This window comes from Ranitomeya variabilis, chromosome 2 (genome assembly GCF_051348905.1).
Source record: "Ranitomeya variabilis isolate aRanVar5 chromosome 2, aRanVar5.hap1, whole genome shotgun sequence".
Taxonomy (NCBI): Eukaryota; Metazoa; Chordata; class Amphibia; order Anura; family Dendrobatidae; genus Ranitomeya; species Ranitomeya variabilis.
Genome location: NC_135233.1, coordinates 1022601975 through 1022627641, shown reverse-complemented (window position 1 = coordinate 1022627641; position 25667 = coordinate 1022601975). Strand labels below are relative to the sequence as shown.

At 42.6% G+C, this 25667-nt stretch overlaps 1 protein-coding gene across 1 annotated transcript in view; it reads right to left on the bottom strand.

Moving 5' to 3' along the window:
* Positions 1-1474: 1474 nt before the first annotated feature.
* LOC143808555 (low molecular weight phosphotyrosine protein phosphatase-like) overlaps positions 1475-25667 on the bottom strand; it is a 42951-nt gene continuing 18758 nt past the window's right edge. Inside the window, exons 5-6 of the mRNA XM_077291339.1 lie at positions 22333-22438; positions 1475-3344 (exon numbers count right to left, since the gene is read on the bottom strand). Of these exons, the coding sequence (XP_077147454.1) occupies positions 3267-3344; positions 22333-22438 (184 nt within the window). The 3' untranslated portion in view covers positions 1475-3266. The remainder of the gene's footprint in view (positions 3345-22332; positions 22439-25667) is intronic.

Below are 25667 nucleotides of genomic sequence, written 5' to 3'. Positions count from 1 at the left end.
TCTTTTCCTTTGAGAAAGTAGGAAAAGGAGGAGCAGTGCCAGAGCCCAGCAAAGTGAACTCCAGCAGGCCACTAACATTTATGTCTGCTCAAAATGTCAGAAACAGACTCCATGAGGGTGGTATGAGGTCTGGATGTTCACAAGTGGGTGTTGTGCTTAGAGCCCAACACCATGCAGGGCAATTGGCATTTGCTAGGGAACACAGAGATTGGCAGATTCAACACTGGCACCCTATGCTCTTCACGGATGAGAGCAGGTTCACTGAGAGTGAGCACGTGAGAATCTGGAGACGCCGTACAGAACCGTCTGCAGCCTGAAACATCCTTCAGCATTACCAGTTTTGCAGTAGGTCAGTAATGGTGTGGGGAGGCATTTCTTTGGAGGGCCAAACAGCCCATCATATGCTAGTCAGAGGTACCCTGCCATTAGGTACCAGGATGAGATCTTCAAACCCATTGAGACCATATGCAGGCACAGTCAGCCCTGGGTTCCTTCTGATGCATGACAACGCTAGGCCTCATGTGGCTGAAGTGTGTCAGCAGTTTCTGGATGATGAAGGCATTAATGCTATGGACTGGCCTGCCCGTTCCCCATACCTGAATCCAATAGAGCACATCTGGGACATCGTGTCTCCTTCCATCCAGCAACGACAAGTTGCACCACAGACTTTCTAGGAGTTGACTGATGCTTTAAATGGAACCTGTCACCTGAATTTGGCGGGACCAGTTTTGGGTCATATGGGCGGGGTTTTCAAGTGTTTGATTCACACTTTCCTTACCCGCTGGCTGCATGCTGGCCGCAATATTGGATTGAAGTTCATTCTCTGTCCTCCGGAGTACACGCCTGTGCAAGACAAGATTGCCTTGCACTGGCGTGTACTCCGGAGGACAGAGAATGAACTTCAATCCAATATTGCAGCCAGCATGCAGCCAGCGGGTAAGGAAAGGGTGAATCAAACACCCGAAAACCACGCCCATATGACCCAAAACTGGTCCAGCCAAATTCAGGTGACAGGTTCCCTTTAATCCTTGTCTGGGAGGAGATCCCTCAGGAGAGCAGCAGCCTTGTCATCAGGAGCATGCCCAGGCATTGTAGGGAGGTCATACAGGCATGTGGAGGCCGCAAACACTACTGAGCATCATTGCCACATTTTGAGGCATTTCCACGGAAGTTGGATCAGCCTGTAAATTGATTTTGCACTTTGATTTTGAGTACAATTCTAAATCCAGATCTCCATGGGATATTATTATTTTGATTTACATTGATCATTGTTATTTTTTATTGTTTTCCACGCATTTCACCATGTAATGAATAAAGATTTGTAACTGGAAAATTTCAGTGATATCTAGGATGGGGTATTTTGATGTTCTCTAATTTTTTGAGCAGTGTATATATATTATATAAAACTTTAGACAACCTGGTTTCATCTATTCAGAAAACCTTGCCTTCTTGTCTTGAGGCATGAAGATGAATAAAGTGCATCTGCTAAATTAAAAGTCAATTTTTATTCTTGAATTTGATAAACATTGTGCAGTGTGAGGATTGTGATATGAAATGCTTTAGCGTCATGATATAAATTATAGGTCACCTCTTGTTAAATATGATTAAACAAAGCAAATGGTGGGAGTGAATGCCCACTAATAAGGGTACCGTCACACAGTGCCATTTTCATCGCTACGACGGCACGATTCGTGACGTTGCAGCGTCGTATAAGTATCGCTCCAGCGTCGTATACTGCGGTCACACGTTGCAATACACGGCGCTGGAGCGATAATTTCATGACGTATTTGCGATGTAGAAGCCGTTGGTTACTGTGCGCACATCGTATACAACCTGTGTCACACAATGCAATCATGCCGCCACAGCGGGACACTAGACGACGAAAGGAAGTTTCAAACGATCTGCTACGACGTACGATTCTCAGCGGGGATCCGGATCGCAGTAGCGTGTCAGACACAGCGATATCGTAAATGCATCGCTGGAACGTCACGAATCGTGCCGTTGTAGCGATCAAAATTGCACTGTGTGACGGTACCCTAACAAAACACAAATATCCCACTTGGTAAGACCAAATATATAGCACTTGTGAGAATTATAATAAGACTTAACTTTTAATGGTACAAGGATACATATATCAGACCAGGATATATTAATTGTCATAAACCAATACACTGCATCAAAACACATAATGGATAGAAAGAATGTGGAAAATTTTCACCCATTCTGCACTCTTCATTTTAGGTGGGGGTGTACTTTTTCCTGGGATATTCATCCAGGATAGAAAAGGGGTGCAGCCTTACCGTATAGAGGCTATGTCTGTCTCTAACCTCATGTAGTCCTGCCTTGACAAGGGCAATCCACAACTGGCGCTGTAATGGAGGCCCTACACTCTTATTTCACGTCCTGACATGTTGCTTCCAAGTAATTCCTCAGGGGCCAAAACACTTGTATCTTATTAATAAGGTTTCAAATTGTTAGGTGCAGGGTAAACATGGGTCCCTCCATTCTCTGTCTAATCCTGCAGAGAATGAATTATTGAAAAGGCTATATATACACACATATATATATATATATATATATATTAGTGGACAATTAGAAATTGATTAGTGTTTTCAGGGAATTTCTCCCTATTGTCCAGACCATAGTGGAAGGTCATAAATCAAAAAGTAGCTGGCATGAGGATGCCCATCCTAATTCCACTGGACCCAAGTGGAAAAGTACATACCATAAACCAAGTGAAGGACAGAATCCAATCCAGGTGAAGTAAAGGTTGAAAAAGACCTTTATGGTTGAAACGTCGCATTTGGCACAATAAAGAATTTTTTACTTCACCTGGATTGGATGCTGTCCTTCACTTGGACATAGTGAAAGGTCAGTCTACATCTTACAGCTGCCATACTTTCGGAACGTGACAGGGTTAAAAAAAAACAAACAAAAAAAAAAACAAAAAACACTGCTGTCAGTGGTTGGAATGCATGCCAGAGCCACCTCCGCTGTCGAGGAACGCAAAGCACCAACCTAACAATTACATAATTTCCGGTTGCGTGTATTGCATCACATCTGGAGATTTGGAACGCAGTCACCAGAATGTTAACAGGATTGGCAATCTACAGTCTTGTAAACCGCTCTCCCACCTCCCAATAGAGAGTATAATTCTGACAAGCGCTATATATCTTGTTACATATGACAAAAAGATTAATGTCCTGTGATAACACAACAGATCCAGCCATGACACACGGTGTTAACGTCAACACTTATGTGTAATACTAGGAGCACTTTTCCAAAAAGGATTTACAGCATCTAACACATTGCTGGTAGACAGTCTCAAAATCTTCATCGCTGCCCTGTAAATGGAAAAGGAAAAAAAGTCAGTTATACATGGAAACCTATTTACTAGAGATAAGATCTACCCCTCCTGACTTGTACAGAATGCCGTCACCGTCAATCGTCTGCATGAAACTGAGCACAACTCTGTATTTGAGGTATGTGCACATGACATCTTTTTGAGGCAGATCTGGCCTCAAAGTGCTCAAACACTCAGCAAGTTTTGATATCGTTCTTCTTAGGTTTCAACTTTTTTCACTTATTGTAGAAAAAACCCAAAAACACTTCAGACTTTGAAAGCCGTGAAGCTGCTAAAAGTAGTAACACGACCATTCTATGGAAGCCGCTTGTTATTTATAGTTTCAATGAAAAAAAAACAAAACACCATAGGCAGCTGTACCACCACAAAAATGACTGAAAAAATGTTTCAGGAAAAAGACTGTCACCACTTTCCTCAAACGTCTTCACCTTGAAAAACTCGGCGGCTCCAGTGGAGTCAAACAAATCATGTGCACATATCCTAAAGAGATTTTCAAGTCACGATACATCCCAGTTGGGATTCACTTTGTAGCAGCTGCTTAGTCATAACCTACACTATTCACAGAGACATATTGGGACACATCATAATCATAGAATTCAGGTCTTCATTCAGTGCCATTACCACAGCTGTATAAACATCCAACCCCTTGCCATGCCGTCTGCCTTACATGACAGAATGGCTTGCTCTAAAGAGCTCGCCGATACCAGTGCGGTTCAGCCACCTGTGTAACAGTCAATTCATGAAATAATTATTTTCCTATCATCTGTGAGTGGAATCATTGAGAAGTGTGGCCGAGTTGTTCTGGTTCCTAAAAGTTTCCAAAGTGAAGACCACGTAAAGTTATAGAGCTGGATTACTGGATGAATAAAAGTCACCAAAGCCCTGCTGATTCCATAACTGCAGAGTCGAAACCTCCTCAGGCATTAACATCAGCTGAAAAATGTGTATCCACTGGAAGTTTCAAGGCATGCCATGCCCAAACAGGTACATACAGTGGGTACAGAAAGTATTCAGACCCCATTTTTCACTGTTTCATTGCAGCCATTTGGTAAATTCAAAGAAAGTTCATTTTTTCTCATTAATGTACACTCTGCACCCCATCTTCACTGAAAAAACATATGTAGTAATTTTTGCAAATATATTAAAAAAGAAAAAACTGAAATATCACATGGTCATAAGTATTCAGACCCCTTGCTCAGTATTGAGTAGAAGCACCCCTTTGAGCTAGTACAGCCATGACTCATGGCATCTCATGGCATCATTCCCAAGAAGACTCATGGCCCATGAGTCTTCTTGGGAATGATGCAACAAGTTTTTCACACCTGGATTTGGGGATCCTCTGCCATTCTTCCTTGCAGATCCTCTCCACTTCCATCAGGTTGGGTGGTGAACGTTGGTGGACAGCCATTTTCAGGTCTCTCCAGAGATGCTCAAATAGGTTTAGGTCAGGGCTCTGGCTGGGCCGGTCAAGAATGGTCACAGAGTTGTTCTGAAGCCACTCCTTTGTTATTTTAGCTGTGTGCTTAGGGTCAATGTATTGTTGGACGGTGAACCTTCGGCCAAGTCTGAGGTCCAGAGAACTCTGGAAGAGGTTTTCATTCAGGATATCTCTGTACTTGGCCGCATTCATGTTTCCTTCATTGGCAACCAGTCGTCCTGGCCCTGCAGCTGAAAAACACTCCCATAGCATGATGCTGCCACCACCATGTTTCACTGTTGGGATTGTGTTGGGCAGGTGATGAGCAGTGCCTGGTTTTCTCCACACATACTACTTTAGAATTATCACCAAAAAGGTCTATCTTCGTCTCATCAGACCAGAGAATCTTATTTCCCATAGTCTGAACTCTGCCATAAAGGCCCGACTGGTGGAGGGCTGCAGTGATAGTTGACTTGTTGTGGACCTTTTTCCCATCTCTCTACTGCATCTCTGGAGCTCAGCCACAGTGATCTTGTGGTTCTTCTTTACCTCTTTCACCAATGCTCTTCTCCCACAATTGATCAGTTTGGCTGAACGCCAAGTCTAGGAAGACTTCAGGTGGTCCCAAACTATTTCCATTTAAGGATTATGGAGGCCACTGTGCTCTTAGGAACCTTGACTACTGCAGAAATTCTGTTGTAAACTTGGCCATATCTGTGCCTTGCCACAATTCTGTCTCTGAGCTCCTTGGCCAGTTCCTTTGACCTCATGATTCTCATTTGGTCTGACATGCACTGTGAGCTGTGAGGTCTTATATAGACAGGTGTGTGCCTTTCCAAATCAAGTGTTATCAGTCTTTAAATAAACACAGCTGGACTCCAATGAAGGAGTAGAACCATCTCAAGGAGGATCACAAGGAAATGGACAGCATGTGACTAAAATATGTGTCTGAGCTTATAACCATGTGATATTTCAGTTTTTCTTTTTCAATAAATTTGCAAAAATTTCTATATTTGATTTTTTTCAGTCAAGATGGGGTCCAGAGTGTACATTAACCCCTTCACCCCCAAGGGTGGTTTGCACGTTAATGACCGGGCCAATTTTTACAATTCTGACCACTGTCCCTTTATGAGGTTATAACTCTGGAACGCTTCAACGGATCCTGGTGATTCTGACACTGTTTTCTCGTGACATATTGTACTTCATGATAGTGGTAAAATTTATTTGATATTACCTGCATTTATTTGAAAAAAATGGAAATTTGGCGAAAATTTTGAAAATTTTGCAATTTTCCAACTTTGAATTTTTATGCAATTAAATCACAGTGATATGTCACACAAAATACTTAATAAGTAACATTTCCCACATGTCTACTTTACATCAGCACCATTATGGAACCAAAATTTTTTTTTGTTAGGGAGTTATAAGGGTTAAAAGTTGACCAGCAATTTCTCATTTTTACAACACCATTTTTTTTTAGGGACCACATCTCATTTGAAGTCATTTTGAGGGGTCTATATGATAGAAAATACCCAAGTGTGACACCATTCTAAAAACTGCACCCCTCAAGGTGCTCAAAACCACATTCAAAAAGTTTATTAACCCTTCAGGTGTTTCACAGGAATTTTTGGAATGTTTAAATAAAAATGAACATTTAACTTTTTTCACACAAAATTTATTTCAGCTCCAATTTGTTTTATTTTACCAAGGGTAACAGGAGAAAATGGACCCCAAAAGATGTTGTACAATTTGTCCTGAGTACGCCGATACCCCATATGTGGGGGTAAACCACAGTTTGGGTGCATGACAGAGCTCGGAAGCGAAGGAGCGCCATTTGACTTTTCAATGCAAAATTGACTGGAATTGAGATGGGACGCCATGTTGCGTTTGGAGAGCCACTGATGTGCCTAAACATTGAAACCCCCCACAAGTGACACCATTTTGGAAAGTAGACCCCCTAAGGAACTTATCTAGAGGTGTGGTGAGCACTTTGACCCACCAAGTGCTTCACAGAAGTTTATAATGCAGAACCGTAAAAATAAAAAATCATATTTTTTCACCAAAATTATCTTTTCGCCCCCAATTTTTTATTTTCCCAAGGGTAAGAGAAGAAATTGGACCCCAAAAGTTGTTGTCCAATTTGTCCTGAGTACGCTGATACCCCATATGTGGGGGGGAACCACCGTTTGGGCGCATGGGAGGGCTCGGAAGGGATGGAGTGCCATTTGGAATGCAGACTTAGATGGAATGGTCTGCAGGCGTCACATTGCGTTTGCAGAGCCCCTAATGTACCTAAACATTAAAAAAAAAACCACAAGTGACACCATTTTGGAAAGTAGACCCCCTAAGGAACTCATCTAGATGTGTTGTGAGAGCTTTGAACCCCCAAGTGTTTCACTACAGTTTATAACGCAGAGCCGTGCAAATAAAAAATATTTTTTTTTCCACAAAAATTATTTTTTAGCCCCCAGTTTTGTATTTTTCCAAGGGTAACAGGAGAAATTGGACCCCAAAAGTTGTTCTCCAATGTGTTCCGAGTACGCTGATACCCCATATGTTAGGGTAAACCCCTGTTTGGGCGCACGGGAGAGCTTGGAAGGGAAGGAGCACTGTTTTACTTTTTCAACGCAGAATTGGCTGGAATTAAAATCGGACGCCATGACGCGTTTGGAGAGCCCCTAATGTGCCTAAACAGTGGAAACCCCCCAATTATAACTGAAACCCTAATCCAAACACACCCCTAACCCTAATCCCAACGGTAACCCTAAGCACACCTCTAACCCAGACAGACCCCTAACCCTAATCCCAGCCCTATTCCCAACCGTAAATGTAATCCAAACCCTAATCCTAACTTTAGCCCCAACCCTAAATGTAGCCTTAACCCTAGCCCCAACCCTAGCCCTAACCATAGCCCTAACCCTAGCCAGAAAATGGAAAATAATTTTTTAAATTTTTTTAATTTTTCCCTAACTAAGCGGGTGATGAAGGGGGGTTTGATTTACTTTTATAGCAGGTTTTTTAGCGGATTTTTATGATTCGCAGCCGTCACACACTGAAAGATGCTTTTTATTGCAAAAAATATTTTTTGCGTTACCACATTTTGAGAGCTATACATTTTTCCATATTTGAGTCCACAGGGTCATGTGAGGTCTTGTTTTTTGCGGGACGAGTTGACGTTTTTATTGGTAACATGTTCGGGCACGGGAGATTTTTTGATCGCTTTTTATTCCGATTTTTGTGAGGCAGAATGACCAAAAACCAGCTATTCATTAATTTCTTTTGGGGGAGGCGTTTATACCGTTCCGCGTTTGGTAAAATTGATAAGGCAGTTTTATTCTTCGGGTCAGTACGATTACAGCGATACCTCATTTATATCATTTTTTTATGTTTTGGCGCTTTTATACGATAAAAGCTATTTTATAGAAAAAATAATTATTTTGGCATCGCTTTATTCTGAGGACTATAACTTTTTTATTTTTTCGCTGATGATGGTGTATGGCAGCTCGTTTTTTGCGGGACAAGATGACGTTTTCAGCGGTACCATGGTTATTTATATCCATCTTTTTGATCGCGTGTTATTCCACTTTTTGTTTGGCGGTATGAGAATAAAGCGTTGTTTTTTGCTTCGTTTTTTTTTTTTTTTTACGGTGTTCACTGAAGGGGTTAACTAGTGATATAGTTTTATAGGTGGGGTCGTTACGGACGCGGTGATACTAAATATATGTACTTTTATTGTTTGATTTTTTTTTTATTTAGATAAAGAAATGTATTTATGGGAATAATTATTTTTTTATTTATTTAGGAATTTTTTTTTTTTTTTACACATGTGGACATTTTTTTTTAACTTTGTCCCAGGGGGGGGGACATCACAGATCGGTGATCTGACAGTTTGCATAGCACTCTGTCAGATCACCTATCTGACTTAGAGCAAAGCAGGCTTACCAGTGCCTGCACTGAGCAGGCACTCGGTAAGCCACCTCCCTCCCTGCAGGACCCGGATGCCATGGCCATCTTGGATCCGGGACCTGCGAGGAAGGAGGTAGGAGACCCTCGGAGCAACGCGATCACATCGCGTTGCTGCGGGGGTCTCAGGGAAGCACGCAGGGAGCCCCCTCCCTGCGCGATGCTTCCCTGTACCGCCGGCACACCGCGATCATGTTTGATCGCGGTGTGCCGGGGGTTAATGTGCCGGGGGCGGTCCGTGACCGCTCTTGGCACATAGTGCCGGATGTCAGCTGCGATAGTCAGCTGACACCCGGCCGAGCTCCCCCCGTGAGCGCGGCCGATCGTGCTGGACGTACTATTCAGTCCTTGGGAAGTAGGGCCCACCCCACATGGACGGAATAGTACGTCCAATGGCAGAAAGCGGTTAATGAGAAAAAAAAATGAACTTTTTTGAATTTACCAAATGGCTGCAATGAAACAAAGAGTGAAAAATGTAAAGGGGTATGAATACTTTTCGCACCCACTGTACCAGCCTTACATCACTAAGCACAATGTAAAGTGTCAGCTGGAGTGGTGTAAAGTAGCCACCACAGGACTCTGGAGTAGTGAAATTTTGACCTGAGCAGTGACGAATCACACTTCTCTATCTGGCATCTAATGGACAACTCTGGGTTTGGCAAAGGCCGGGAGAATATTAGCTGCCTGACTGCACTGTTCCAACTGTACAGTTTGGTGAATGAGAAATAATGTTATGGAGATGTTTTCCTGGCATCAGTTCTCTTAGTTCAAGCAAAAGGAAATCTTGATGTTTCAGTATACAAGACACTGGAGAATTGTAGCTTCAAACTTTGTGGGAACAGTTTTGAGGGGGAAGACTCTTCTGTTCCCCATGCACAAAGTAAGGTACATAAAGGCATGTTTGGGTGGGTTTGGTGTAGAAGAACATGACTGGCAGCATTGAGCAATGATCTCAACCCTTTCGAAAATCACTGACCTTGCAAATGCTATTCTGAATGCATAAGCAAAAATGCCCACTGACACTGCAAAATATTGTAGAACGTTTTTCCAGAACAGTGTAAGAGGACCAGTGTAAGGGGAAGAGGACCAACCCCACATTAATGCCTATTGATTCAGCAGGCAGTGTCATAAGACCTCCCATAGGTGAAATGTGTAGGTGTCCAGCACCCTTGAAAATTGTTCCAGAAACTCATTGCAATTACAAGTTTCGTTATACACATTATTTCTAGTGTGTATTGGAAAACAAAAAAATGCAAATTGGACAGGACAATGTGAGAGAACAGAATCCATTTTGAGCATGTGGTAGCCATCTTGTCTTGTAACTTTTGTGTAATGGTGATCAGGCAACATTGATGGGCGGGGGAAGTTTCACATTTCTATTCACGCCCCCAAAGTTTCTATTGGCTCCTAGTGCTACAGATAAAGGAAAAGACTATTTAAAAGTGCCTACATATGCTAATAAACTAGAAATCCTGGGTACACGGCTACACCGTATAAGACTGTGCTGCATTGATTTCCTGAGCGCTCGTAAAACAAATGTTATGAATTTGGAGTTCAAAAGGCATAGAAGTGAATTTAGCTCATAGACAATTTCACACAAAACCAACAAAATGTGCAGGACAAAATTGTTGGCACACAACTTAATATTTGGTTTCACACCCTTTGGAATAAAAAACTGCAATCAATCGCTTCCTATAACAGTCAACAAAGTTTCATACAACTCTCAACTGGAATGTTGGACCACTATTCTTTTGCGGATTGCTCCAGGTCTCTCATATTTGAAGAGTGCCTTCTCCCAACAGCAATTTTAAGATCGCTCTACAGGTATTCAATGGGATTTAGCTCTGGACTCATTGCTGGCCACTTCGGAACTCTCCAGCGCTGTTTCCATCCATTCTGTGAGCTTCTTGAAGTATGTTTGGAGTCATTGTCCTGCTGCAAGACCCATGACCTAGGATGCAAACCAAGCTTTTTGACTGGGAAGTACATTCTGACCTGAAATCCTTTGGTAATCTTCAGATTTCATGATGTGTTGCATACAGTCAATGCACTCAGTGCTAGAGTGTCAAGAATGTGCTGCATCATGCGGGGACCTTAGGGGTATATGGGATCAGAAGGCTGCTGTGGTTGGTGGATCGTGGGTACTCTTTGGAGTGCGGTTGGCGTTTAACTTGAATGGGGAAGATTGATTTTTCACTTGGTGTGGAAGGGGTTAAGCGTTCCTTTTTGATCATGCTAGGATTCCATACGGCTTGCATCTCAGCTGCTGTCACTCCTCTCTCCTATACCAGTTGTAGGCTTCCTATGCTGACCTCCTTTGAGAAGTTGTTCCAGTCCCTGGAAAAGTAGTTCTTGTTTAAGCGGTGGAGTTCCATTTGTTTCCCTCCCTGTATTTCCTTACCTTAGCAGTGAGACTAGCATCTTGCTGCCTTACTAACTAGTTAGGGCTAGCTCAGGGCTTAGGTATGTGATGGCGCAAGGGGGATGGGCCCATCTAGGGGCGATAAGGAGCGCAGGGAGCAGTATCAGGTGAGTGTTGGGGAGTGTCCCTTTTCTCCTTTCCCTATTGTCATAAGGCACCCTTCACCTTCTTTCCTGGGTTTGCGCCGCAAGCAAAGAATTTTCTCGCTCCGGCGTGACATTATAACCTGCCCTATTTTCCTCTTCATGATTTTAACATGGATCCTGTTGTGGCTTTTGCAAAATAGATGCGAAGTCTATTTCTGGAAGTGAAAGATCTGCTGTGATTGGTTTTGCAACAGCAGACCTCTGGTCTGGTGGTCTCATTAGCTAGCCAGACTCAACCAGAAATAAAAGTGGCCCTCCAGGACAGGTTTTCTGGGAAGGAGCGAAGGTATTTTGTTCAAAGTTCCGCAGATGGGCCACTGAAACCAGGTGGAAATACCCTGATATTAGAAGTCATTTGTGTCAGGGTTTCTCAGAAAGGTTAAAAGAAACTCTGAAGGCTTTCAAGGCCGCTATGGCCTTAACAATTTGGATTGATAGAAGCCTCTGGGATAGACCTGATATCCCCTTCCCCAGGAGGACTCTCTAAGTGTGAAAACCCTCCCGCATGCTCTGATGAACCCATGCAGTTGGGGGAGTGTCTCTCCCCAGTCTACATTTTCTGCGATTCGCCATTAGACAGGGGCTTGTTTCTTCTGCAGTCAAAGTGGTCACTTTATTGAGGTCTGTCCCTCCATACCTAAAACAAAAAAAGTTGGAAAACTTCTGACCCCAGGTTGTGTGAAGGATTACAACCTGGGCGTACATAACTCCTCAGCATGTGTGTCTCAGTTTGTCTTACCTGCAATAGTCGTTGTAGGTATGAAAAGTTTCAATCTTTTTGGATAGTGGAGTGGGGACCAATATGGTGGATGCTCAGTTTGCCCAAACTCATGGTCTCTCGTAGTATTGTGGCAAATCCCATCCCCATATTTGCTATCAACTAAACACCCCTTTACACAAATTGTTCATAACTTCAACCTTCAAATAGGGGCTCTTCACAAATAATTAATTTCTTGCTATGTTCTTGAAGGTCTTCCTACCCCTATTGTACAACCTTCCTTGGTTGGTAACACACAATACTGTTATTGATTGACAGTGCAGGGAGACAGCTGGAGTGATTTCTGTAAGAATAACTGCCTGAATACTCTTCTTTCTACAGTCTCCCCTAAAACCTTACCCTCTTTTCTGTCCGGCTTTGAGGATGTATTCTCAGAAAAGGGGTGTCAAGAATTACCCCGTTAACTTATATCGCCAAGAGTCTTAGTAAGGGACATATTTGACCAACTTCTCCTGTGGCAGCAGGGTTTTGTTTTGTCAAGACAAAAAGATGGGAGTACGAGTCCCTGCTTAGACTTTAGTTAAATTGAATTCCCATCACAGATCCTTATCCCGTTCCGCTCATTCCAGATTTATTTAAATCAGATTGTTGGTGCTAAATGGTTCTCTAAGTTGGACCTAATGGGGGCCTATTATCTGCTTAGAATCAGAGAAGTGGATGAGTGGAAGACAGCCTTCCTAATATTCCTGAAGGGCATTATGAAAATCTCATCATAACATTTGGTTTGACTAATGCTCTTCCCATTTTCGAAAACTTTGTTCACAAAATTTTTCATCATCTGGTGACCAGATTTGTGGTGGCATATCTCGATGACACTTTGATTTACTCGCCCGCTTTCGAAACACATCAGGCAAATACAGATATTCCAAATGAATAAATTGTATGCTACTTAAAAAAAAGTGTAGTAGCCATAGAAGAGGTACAATTTTTAGGATATCTGATTTGGGTTTCCGGATGGACCCCGATAAAGTCCGCGCAGTACTGGAATGGGAACCTGAGGAAAATCTGAAAGCCTTATGTTTCCTGGGGTTTGCCAATTACTAATTGAAAGTTTATCCAGAATTTATCTTCAATTGTCAAATGTATAACTGACATCGACATGACCAAAAAGGACAGATTTTTCTAACGGGCCTGCTGGGCATTTATTTCCCTGAAATTATATATTTTACCATGGCACCTTTGCTCATTCAGCCTGATGCTTCCACAGTTTATTGTTGTGGTTGATGTGTCTGGAGTGAGGGTTGGGGCAGCTTTGCAGCAGGGGTAGTCTCCTGGTAAGTGGTGTTCATGCACTTTTTTTCCCACAAGAAAAAAAAAAAAAAATAGTAAGCACCGGCCAAAAAAACACATACTGGTAAAGAACTTCTGGCTATTAAGTTGGCTTTTTAAGAGTGGTGTAAATTTCTGGAGGGGGCAGCTCACCCGGTCATGATTACAGACTATCTGTTGTACCTGGAATCTGCTAAACATCTGAAGCAGAGACAAGCTAGATTGCCTTTATTTTTCACTAGGTTTAATATTTTTATCACTTACCGTCTTGGGGTTATGAACGTTAAGACTGATGCCTTGTCTCAGTTTCCCTGGAGGCGGTTGTGCTGATGACGGTTCTGATTCTACAAGAGGGAGTGGTCATTTCCACTGTTTCCTCCAATCTAGAATGTTCAGGAGGATGCCCGTGCTTCTTGTCCTTCAGGAAAATAAATTTGTGCCTTTAAATTTGAATCTTGAAATTTTAGGCAATCATCATCACTCGGTTCTTGGAGGTCACTTGGGCAGCAAAGCAACTATGGACCTTATTTCTAGTCAGTTTTGGAGGCCAAGGTTACAACAGGATTTTGTTGATTTCGTATCTACCTGCAATATTTGTGCACGTTCTGAGACCTGGCATACACTTCAGTCAGGGTCTCTCCTACCATTAGTTATTCCTGATAAAGTCCACAAACAAGTGTGTCTGTTCATGGTCTATTACCGACCTTCCTCCGTCCGCTAGAAAGACTGATCCTAGTGGTGATGGATAGCTTTAGCAAGATCGCACACTTCATATTGGCTCTTCTGAATACAAAAACCTTGGCTCAAGTGTTTGTTAGTGAGATGCTGAAGCTTCATGGGGTTCAATCCGATGTGGTTTCAGATCGGGGTACCCAGTTTGTATCCAAGTTTAAGGGCTTTTTGCTTCCACCTGGGGGTGCATCTATCCCTCTGCCTTTCATCCCCAATTGAATACTAAGGTAAGTATCTAGTGGTGAAGAGTTAGTTATCAGTTCTGTTAACACTTTGCTCTTGCTCTTTTGCCTGACAGCCTTTCCACGCATGTGCACTCATCTCTCTTTGGATTGCTCCACTGTGCAAGTCACAATTTCCGCTCTGCTTTCTTCATCCCATTCCACCAGTACATCATGTCTGCCCAGTAGTTCCTTGGGAACCAGGTTTTGTACTCCCACCCCTTCTCCTACTTATATCCAGTTCATGGGGGGGTCTCTGACACACACTGCCGTGACTGAACACGCTAGACACACATTGATGCTCCAGGTCAGATAATTTTGGTTATTCCATACCCCCCCTCTTTGGTCTGGTTATTTATATTCTGTTTCTGAAAGCTTCTCTATTAAATATTCTTCAAATGTCATTGCATACATTTTCACCGAGATCACCTATTGATGAGAACCTGACAGGTTTCTGTCTATCACTTCTAAATTTCTTGGCGGTGTCTTGTAATTTTCCCTATAGAGGTCATTAATTAAAAAAAATAATAATAATATATATTTTTGTGTGTATACATATATATATACACACACACACAAACACACACACTTGTTCTGTTGGATTTTTACTCCATATAATACGATCATTATGTATTACATACCTCTCCCCTTTTGATACCTGTGGGTAGCTTGACCTCATGCATACCCATATATCGTTATGACATTTATTGTACTTATCAGATATCTCCTCTTTCGACATCATGTTTACTTGGGAAAAAAAAAAATAAATTTCCAATAGAATCTATACGAACAAGAAATAGCGTCTATTATGACGAGTTTACGTAAATGTTATAAAAAAAAAAAGTCTAAATTTTCCTTTTCCTCATATTATGGGACATGTTCATGAATTCTCTTTAGTTACTGTATATATTTTTCACATTTTGTAAAGAGGTCCTTGATAAGGGCAGAGAGGCCAAAACGTCTGTATCAATTCTGTCTCGTGGGTGGCTCAATAAATTGATTTACTTTAAGCCAGATTCCACTTGTGCTGAAGACTTTTTCCTTTAACCTTGAAGATTGGTCTTCTTACTTACCAGTGGAATAACGATGACGATTGTTTAATGAAAATTCTGCCAAAGGAGAGTGCATTTTTTGGTGCATACGGTTTTCACCTGATGTTTTGTACTTTCAGTAGTGAGAGGTCTTCAGGGATTCCTGGGGGAAGAATGTTTTTCTTTGCCGCTCTTTTCTGTATGGCAAGAGGTACAGAGCATAACGTGAAGGTTATGGAGATGGGAGGGGGAAGCGCAGCTATAAACGTATGGCTTTAAAAAAATATATATACGTGTGTCAGGTCCGGACCTCTGTAAATGACTGTGTGGCTGTGATGGATGTTAATTTGAAATTTCAGGTAGCAAGAATTGTTGATTCTCATTTTGTTCAGTGTTCCCATTGGTAACTGATGCACGGGAAGCATTATGGTCCAGAAGAGAGAATGTAGGTTCCAGTATCAGAAGTTGATGCCAGTAAATTGGTTCATTCTTTCCATGCAGATGATCAAGATAAACCTGGTCCTGAGGAACCTCATAGAAGGGGGGCGATATCTGTCAAAAATGTGCCAACATCTCCCGAGACCTTTGGCGTGTTTGGGATCACGGCTGTTGATGGATCACAGGTACTCTTTGGCGTCCACTCAGCGTTTAACTTGAATGGTGCAGATTGATTTTCGCTTGGTGTGGAAGGGGATAAGTGTACCCATTAGGTCCTGCTAGGATTCCATATTGCAAAATCCTAGCTGCTGCAGCTTGCTGTCATTCTTAGCCCTCTCCTATGCTGGTTGTCGGTTTCCCATGCTGACCTCCTTGGAGAAGCTGTTCCTGTCCTTGGAGAAGTTGTTCCTGTTTAAGCTGTGGAGTTCCATTTGTTGTTTGATTTCTCTGTTCAATTCCCTGCGTTTCCATACTTTAGTAGTGAGACTAGTGTCTTGCTGCCCTACTCCCTAGTTAGGGCTAGGTCAGGGCTTAAGCATGTGACAGCGTTTAGGGGTGGGAGGGGACCCATGTAGGTGCAGTCTCAGGTGAGTGTTTGAGGGGTGTCCCTTCTCCCCTTTCCCCATCATCCGGGCGCCCTTTACCTTCTTGCTCCGATGTGACACAGAGGCAGCAAAAAAAACAACAAAACACCTTTAACCGCCACCATATTTGAATGTAGGTACTGTGTTTTTTTGTAGGTTTCATTACGTTTACGGTAAACAGTAGTATAATTAAAGCTCTATCTTGGCCTCATCTGTCCACAAGATGCTTAACCAGGATTTTGTCAAATGGCAGTCTAGCTATTTTAGGTCTGCTTTAGTAGTGGGGGTCCTCCTGCCAGAGTTTCATTTCATTCAAAATATCGAGGGATATTTCACACGGATACTGATGCGCCCCGAGTCTGCAGGACAGTTTGAATTTCTTTGGAACTTGATTGGGGTTGCTTATCCACCATCCAGACGCTCCTGTGTTGCAACTTTTCATCAATTTTTCTCTACTGTCAAGGAAAACTAGCTGACTATGCTGCACTCCGTGGATAAAGGAACATCAAGATCTCTGGAGATGGACTTGTAATCTTGAGATTGTTGATATTGTTCAACATTTTTGGTTCTCAAGTACTCTGACAGTTCTCTTCTCCTACTGTTCTCCATGCTTAGTGTGGCCCACAAAGACAAAATGCAAAGATTAAGTCAACTTCTTTTTTCTGGTTTCTGGTGTGATTTTCATATTGCCCACACCTGATATTTGCCACAGGCGAGTTTACATGAGCATCAAATGGTTGAAACAAAGATTAGTTGCATCTTGAATTTTGCAAATATGCCAACAACGGCCCATTTTTGGGGTTGTGTGTGAAATTATGTCCAATTTGCCTTTTTTCTTTGTTTTATCGTGTTGTTCCAATACACACAAGGGAAATAAAATGTGTATAACAAAACATGTGTAATTGAAAATTTTCTGGGGGGGAAATACTTCATTTTCTGGAACAATCACAAGGGTGTCAATACATTCGGCCATGACTGTAGTGCACGCTCTATGGTCTATGACTGTTTTCAAGCCCTAAAAATGGACCCTTCACAGGAGAGTGTTCTCTATGGCTTCATACATCCCTTAGTCCTAGAGTTTTCAGAGATTGTTTCCGAATTGGATCTATTTTATGTGGTGAGAAAAATAAGGGATCTGCCAGGGACAATTATATAGTTAGATAAGGATTCTGCTGTTTTTTGCAGATACCGGTGTGATACCATAGTAGCGACTAGCTATGAATAGGGCAGCACGGTGGCTCAGTGGTTAGGAATGCAGCTTTGCAGTGATGAGGTCCTGGGTTCAAATCTCATCAAGGACAACATCTGCAAGGAGTTTGTATGTTCTCCCCGTGTTTGTGAGCCCCAATGGGGACAGCAATGATGTCTGTAAAGCGTTGTGGAATAAGCGCTATATAAGCAATGCATAATAATAAATAATGATGGCAAACTAAGACTAGAAGATGCAGCTTTAACAAAGTTTACATAGCCCTTGTCTAAAAATGGACCTCAGTTAAACCTTGAAATTAAATGATATCTTGGAGAGTTTATATCAGAATTTTTTTTTTCTTTTCAGAAAATACAGACAATTTTTCTGAGAGGCCAAGTTGCCTAAACTGCTATGCAGCATATTTCGAAATGCTGTTAATATCAGCCACAGGAACCTTAGGTGGTTTATTTACATCTATAGTCTTATTGGCATGCGGTGTGATCCGTGTAGAGGACTTTGCGCAGCAATGGGGAGAAGGTGAGCTGTGACGATCCTCTATGTGAATTGCGGATTCAGTTTTCTTCTATATAAAAAAAATGTGTTTCATTTTGACTATAATGAGATGACTGCAGAGATGTTACGTCTACAGAACACGAATTGAGTTGCTCCGTTGGTCAAGAAAAAAAAAAAAATTCCAAACTTTTCGGATATTTTTTTTTAATGCAGAACTGTAAATCATGACAAGAGGTTAAAACATTTAAAAAAATAAACAACATAGGAAATTTTCTGATGACACATGCTCATCACCAGATTTCATAATATAAATTGTATAAATTAAATAGCTCTTTTACCTGAAGAGGATGGTGTGGTTACTTTGAGAGTTCATGCCAGAATGGCTGTACAATTCAGATATTCAGATGAGCATTCTAGGGGTCTCCACCCACCCAGCCCAACAGCTGCAGCTTGTATGGAGCAGTGTGAGATCTCAGAAGGGAGGAGGAACAATGAGGAGCTGTCAATCACGGTAGTTGGGCAAGGGCAAGGTAGTTGATCTATTACAGTGTATTGTAAAGTCCAGTCATCATAGCCCCCCAAAACTACTTTTTTCAGAATTTTCATAGTATTGCCAAGGTGATTGAATTATTATAAGGGTATGTGCACACGCTGCGGATTCTCTGCGGATCCGCAGCGTTTTTTGCAGTGCAGAAACGCTGCAGATCCTCAATTGATTTACAGTACAATGTAAATCAATGAGAAAAAAAAAATTCTGTGCACACTTTGCGGAAAATCCGCTGCGGAAACGCTGCGGATTAAAAGAAGTAGAATGTCACTTCTATTTTGTGAATCTGCAGCGTTTTTGCAGCCATTACATTATAGAAAACCGCAGGGGTAAAAAACGCAGCAAATCCGCAAGAAAACCGCAGCAAAAACGCACAAAAAAAACGCAGGTGCGTTTTCTGCCAGGAGACAGAATCCGCACCAGAAATTCCTAAGCCTAATCCGCAACGTGTGCACACAGCCTTATAAGGCTATGTGCACACGTTGCAGTTTTTACCGCGGAACCGCAGCGTTTCTGCAGCTGTACAGTTACACGTAAACCTATGGAAACCGCAATCCGCTGTGCACATGCTGCGGGAAAAACCACGCAGAAACGCAGCGGTTTACATTAAGCAGCATGTCACTTCTTTTGTGCAGAATCGCGGTGATTCTGCACACATAGGAAAGCATTGATCCTCTTACTTCCCGCATGGGGCTATGCCCACGATGCGGGAAGTAAGCGGATCATGTGTGGATGGTACCCGGGGTGGAGGAGAGGACACTCTCCTCCAGGCCCTGGGAACCATATTTGTGTAAAAAAAAAAAAAAAAAAAAGAATTAAAATAAAAAATAATGATATATTCACCTCTCAGCGCTGCACGCGGCCGTCCGGTCGCAGGGTTGTTGTGCGAGCAGGGCCTGAGATGACGTCGCGGTCACATGACCGTGACGTCACGAAGGTCCTTCTCGCACAGCATCTTTGGAACTGGACCGCCGCGTGCAGCTCCGAGGAGATCGGGACGTCAGAAGGTGAGTATAAACCATTTTTTTAAATTATTTTTAACATTACTATTGATGCTGCATATTCAGCATCAATAGTAGGAGTAAACCCGCAGCGGAAACCGCAAAACAAACCGCGATAAATCTGCAGGGATAACAGCAGCAGTTTTGCCCTGCAGATTTATAAAATCCGATGCGGGAAAACCCGCAGAGGACCCTCCCTACGTGTGCATATAGCCTAAAGGGGTTTTCCCACAAACAAAAGATCATTTTAAATCAGATCTTGGGATGAGGATGAGGATGAGAAAAGAGAAAGAGAAAGAGAGAGAAAGAGAGAGAGAAAGAGAGAGAAAGAGAGAAAGCGAGAGAGAGAGAGAAAGAAAAAAAAAAGAGAAAAGAATACAGACATAACAGCAGGTGATCGCACATGATTCTCCCTTTGAAGTAAGACATTGTTTAAAAAACAGGCAGTAAAATGTTTTACCTCACAGAAAGAAGCAGCCGTGATCCTCTGATGTAATGTCTGTGTACTCTCTTTTACTTCCCCCCCACCCAGGAGCTGTGGTATGATCAGACCATGTTCCTGCATGGTCAGACCCGGCCATTACACAGCAGGGACACATTTATAAGATTCTCTCAGCACAGGAATATTTTATGTAAACACATCTAATTGTGGAAATTATTATTATTCCAAGATCTATTGATTACAATGAACTTTTGTTTGTGGGAAAAAAATAATTTAAGGCTTCAGAAACTGTCAGGTTCTCTCACCTGGGTAATACTTGGGAATCCTGAAAAAATGATGTGTTGGTGGACATGAGGACGAGGTTTGGGAAACACTGATCTATTATAAAGGATTGTACAACCATTCTACATGGATTTTCAAAGTAAATAAACCAGCCACATCAGGTATTTAACAACGCATGCAGATTGTTTTGTGAAATCTGGTGAGATCTACTGTAAAGACGACCTTTCACCAGTTTTATCATGTTAAACTGGCCCCATTATAAAATAATCACTGCAGAGATAAAAATATATACAGTATATACTTGAGTATAAGCCGAGACCCTTAATTTTGCCACAAAAAAACTGGGAAAACTTAATGACTCGAGTATAAGCCTGGGGGAGGGGAATGCAGCAGCTACTGGTAAATTTCAAAAATAAAAATAGATACCAATAAAAGTAAAATTAATTGAGACATCAGTAGGTTAAGTGTTTTTGAATATCCATTTTGAATCAGCAGCCCCATATAATGCTCCATACAGTTCATGAGGGACCCCATAAGATGCTCCATACAAAATATGCCCCACATAATGCTCCATAAAGTTCATGATGGGCTCCATAAGATGCTTCATGCAAAAATATGCCCCATATAATGCTGCACAAAGGTTGATTATGGCCCCATAAGATGCTCCATAGAAACATTTGCCCCATACAATGCAGCATAAAGGTTGATTACGGCTCCATAGAAACATTTGCCCCATACAATGCTGCTGCGAAAAAAAAAAAAAAAAAAATGACATACTCACCTCTTGTCCTGAGCAGGAGAGGACACTGGCACTTGTGATATTCACCTGTCTCCGTTCCACCGCCGTGCGCTGCTCCGTCTTCCGCAGTGACTGTTCAGGCAGATGCTGCGCACTAAACACGTCATAGCGCCCTCTGACCTGAATGTCACAGCCAGGGGACGCGGAAGACAGAGCGGTGTGCAGCGGTGGAATGGGGACAGGTGAATATCGGAATGCTCACCCTCCCAGTTATGCTCACCTGCTCCCGGCGTGGTCTCTGGCAGCTTCTCACTGATAGATGATCTCCGGGCGCCGGCAGCTTCTTTCTATGTTCAGCGGTCACATCGCACCGCTCATTAAAGTAATCAATATGTGGCTCCACCCCTATGGGAGTGGAGTGGAGTCGCTCCCATATTCATTACTTTAATGAGCGGTACCACGTGACTGTTGAACACAGGAAGAGCTGCCAGCGCCCGGAGACCAACAGAGATGCAGGAACTGCGCCAGGAGCAGGTGAGTATGTGACAGTGCCGCTCCCCCTTCCCCGCTGACCCCTGGGACAACGACTCGAGTATAAGCCGAGTGTGGCACTTTCAGCCTAAAAAAGAAAAAAAAAAAAAAAAAAAATGGGCTGAAAATCTCGGCTTATATAGTATATATGTTGTTTTTCTCCTCATCTCTGTTGAGATATTAGCTAGTAACTATTACATGCTAATTTGCTATAACCAAGAGGGCATTAGCAGAGATGGTAAATTCGCGCAGTGAACACTTTCCCTCTGCATGACATTGACCAATCATAAGCAGGCAGTGTCATGCTGGCGGCAGGGAAGCTCCTCCCCTCCCAGGTTTCTCTGTGTGATATGGTATCAAGAATCTTTTATTGCCCCCTTGTATATACTGAAAATTAGCTTAATAGGCGCCATAAACTTTAGTAGCCGAAATCAGATGACAGATTAAATACAAAATAAAACAAACAAACAAAATGCACAACGTTTCAATTTGCTCTGCTGGTCGTCATTCCATGATGTGGCCAGTTTAAAAAACTAAAATTGGTGAAAAGTCATCATCCTTTTGCGTATGTGCACAAGACGGTGTTTTCCCTCAAGCGTGTCTTCTGACGTCCTTTGGGGCGACTTTGCCACCAGCACTGTATTTTTTATTTCACAAAAAAACATTGGTGGCTTCTAAGCGAAGCATTGTTTAATGGTAAAAAGAACTTTAGCCGAAACTTACGCGATATGGGTCTTCAATAATGAGGCATTTTTGAGGATCGTAACTTCCAAGGAGTTCGATTTTAGCTTTGCAGTTTTGCACTTGGCTACTTTTACCTGTCAATTCTCTGTAAAACAAGAGCCAAACATTTAAAAAAATATCAAGTGCTTCACCTAGTCTAGATATCTGTGGAGTGGGGTCCTACATCTGAGACCACTGAATTGGAGGAACATTTAAAAAAATAAATAAAACACACACACCCCACAACACTAAGGCTAGGTTCACATTGCGTTAGGGCAATCCGTTTAGTGCTAGCGGATTGCGTTAACGCAATGTTTTTGTAGGGGCCGCGTTTAGGGGTCGCGCTAACGTCCCCGCTCTCGCAGATCCTCGATCTGCGAGAGAGGGGAACGGACCTCGAGCGCGCCGTGGACGCTGCAAGCAGCGTCCGAGGCGCGCTACAAAAGAACGGCACATCGCTAGCGCGAGCCGAAAAAGGCACGCGCTAGCGATGCGCTACAGGCGAAATTTACATTGCTGTCAATGGGTGCGCTAACGGACCCGTTGCACGGCGTTAATTGCGACATTTTCGCCGTGCAACGCTGTCCGTTAGCGATCACCCACTAACGCAATGTGAACCTAGCTTTAGACAGTTGAACTAATTCTTACAAAAATACATTCACATTACTAAATTGTAGGCAGCTTCACAGCTTTTAACATGTGAAATTTTTATAATCACAAATACGAATAGAAGCATGCCCCTCTGGAATAACACGGTACATGAACATGCATTCCATGGTGACCAGAAAAATGCCCATATAGAAGACTGCCCACACAGACAAAATAAGTTTATTAAAAGAGGTCTAATAACAATAACTCCAGTTTATTAAAGGGAACCTGTCACCCCCAAAATCAAGGGTGAGCTAAGCCCACCGGCATCAGGGGCTTATCTACAGCATTCTGTAATGCTGTAGATAAGCCCCTGATGTAACCTAAAAGATGAAAAAAAGAGGTTAGATTATACTCACCTGGGCGGGCGGTCCGATCCGGTGGGCGTCGTGGTCCGGGGCCTCCCGTCTTCATAGGATGACGTCCTCTTCTGGTCTTCACGCCGCGGCTCCAGTGCAGGCGTACTTTGTTTGCCCTGTTGAGGGCAGAGCAAAGTACTGCAGTGCACAGGCGCCAGGAAAGGTCAGAGAGGCCCGGCGCCTGCACACTGCAGTACTTTGCTCTGCTCTCAACAGGACAGACAAAGTACGCCTGCGCCGAAGCGTGAAGACCAGAAGAGGACGTCTTCTGATGAAGATGGGAGGCGCCGGGCTGGACCGCGACACTCATCGGACCGGACCGGGACTGCCCCTGGGTGAGTATAATCTAACCTCTCTTTCTTATCTTTTAGGATACATCGGGGGCTTATCTACAACATTCCAGAATGCTGTAGATAAGCCCCGGATGCTGGTAGGCTTAGCTCACCCTCTATTTTGGGGGTGACAGGTTCCCTTTAAACAATCACTGCACACCTGCAAATCAGCTAATCTGTTTAAAGCATACCTGTCAGCAGGATTTTGCTAAGTAAATTACAGGCATTGTCAGGTTGGGGCTGTTACACCGACTAAAATGATACCTGGGGAGAAAAAAAATAAAAATCTGTCTTGTAGTTCTTGTGTAATAAGTGATAGAAGCTTTCAGTTAATGAGATGCCCGTGCTCCGGGGCAGGAAAGTAGGCAGTCTTATCTTCCTGCTCTAAGCCAGAGAAACCAAGAAGAGACCTGCCCACAGGCCTCCCCAAAACACAGTCTGTCTCTCTCGGTCTCTATGATGAGGAACATATTTGTGCTTTGGGGCAGCCTGTGGGCAGGTCTTTCCTTGATTTCTATGGCCTATAGCAGGGAGATAAGCACGGGCATCTCATTAACTGGAAACTTCTAACCCTGATCACACAAGAACCACAACACCGATTTCTTCACCCCAGATATAATTTTAGTTAGTGTAATAGCAAGAACATGACAATGCCTGTAATTAACTTCGCAAAATCATGCTGACAGGTTCATAACTTTCACCTGGTGATATTCCAGTACAGAAGTGGCAAACGTGTGATACAGGGCTTAAAAAAAAAACAACAAAAAAAAGCTTATATCAAGGCAGCCTGCCTGTGCATTAGCCAGATCCTTTTGCAATCCATCAGAGAGAAACCACATGCTGGGATGACTGCAGCGGAACAGGGAATTAAGTGAATTGTGAAATCCCACACAACAGTTTGTAGATTTGGGTGACTGCCCCAGGGCTGCACCATAATGCCACCATATTCTTATAGGAAATTGAGGATTTCTACCAGCTGCACCCTCAATATATGGGGAAAAAGTAAGTATGTGAGCACCTTATTATAGCATTCTTCATCTGGTAACGTGGCAAGGGGCTTATCAAAAACAAGTCTCACATCTTCACTTGGCACGAACGCTAATGCAGCAAGAGACTTCAGTCAATTTTATGTTGATATTAGATTCATATTCTGTCTTCAAACCATTTTTTAGTTTTCTGATCAGAGCAACACAGATGATAACACCCTTTGACCTTGGCATGTGGAAAGGCAATCCTTACTGCAGACATACAAGCCTTCTCAAAATCCACTAAAACCTTTTGAGGTGCCAGATTTGGAATAGCTTTATTATTTCAAACAGTCTCTCATACGTGTTCATGTCCTTTGTTTTTAGTAAAAATGTACAAACATAGCGGATACGAGTTACCCACCTTGGCATACCAAGTGTACTGTTGGTAAAACGCATTGGATACTATATCAAAGGTGCCATCTCCATAGATGGCATCTTTGTTCTGTTCAAGTGTAAGATCTCCATCGCCTAAAACCATAATTCTATTTCGATAATCATTTCCTGAATCATGAAGTATCAGCTGACTATACTTTTCTGGAGTATAAGAATGTATAGTTTTGGGGTTAGGCAAATTACCATCTGTTCCATGATGGACAAGGCTCCTCGGAAGAGACCATTGTCTTGGCATATGGGCCAATGCATCATTACTCAACACAGACAACACCGTTCTCTGCACATTGCGAGTAGCAGCAGCACTTACTGCTTTCGCGTCTTCTCTTATTTTGCTTCTGCTTTTTGAGGGCGGGAGTCATGACAATGTTCTGTTAGTTTTTGGACTATGTTGCCATGTTTTGTTTTGATAATTGAATGGCACGTTGTAGAGCGACGCCGTCTGCATCGATAGTGTGAAATGCAAGATAGTCAAACCAAGTTAATCATAACTTTGCTGATCCTCTGACAACTTGAAAACACCATTGTTTGCACTACAAGAAGGAATAGAACACTTTATCTAAAGTGTATTTTTAGTT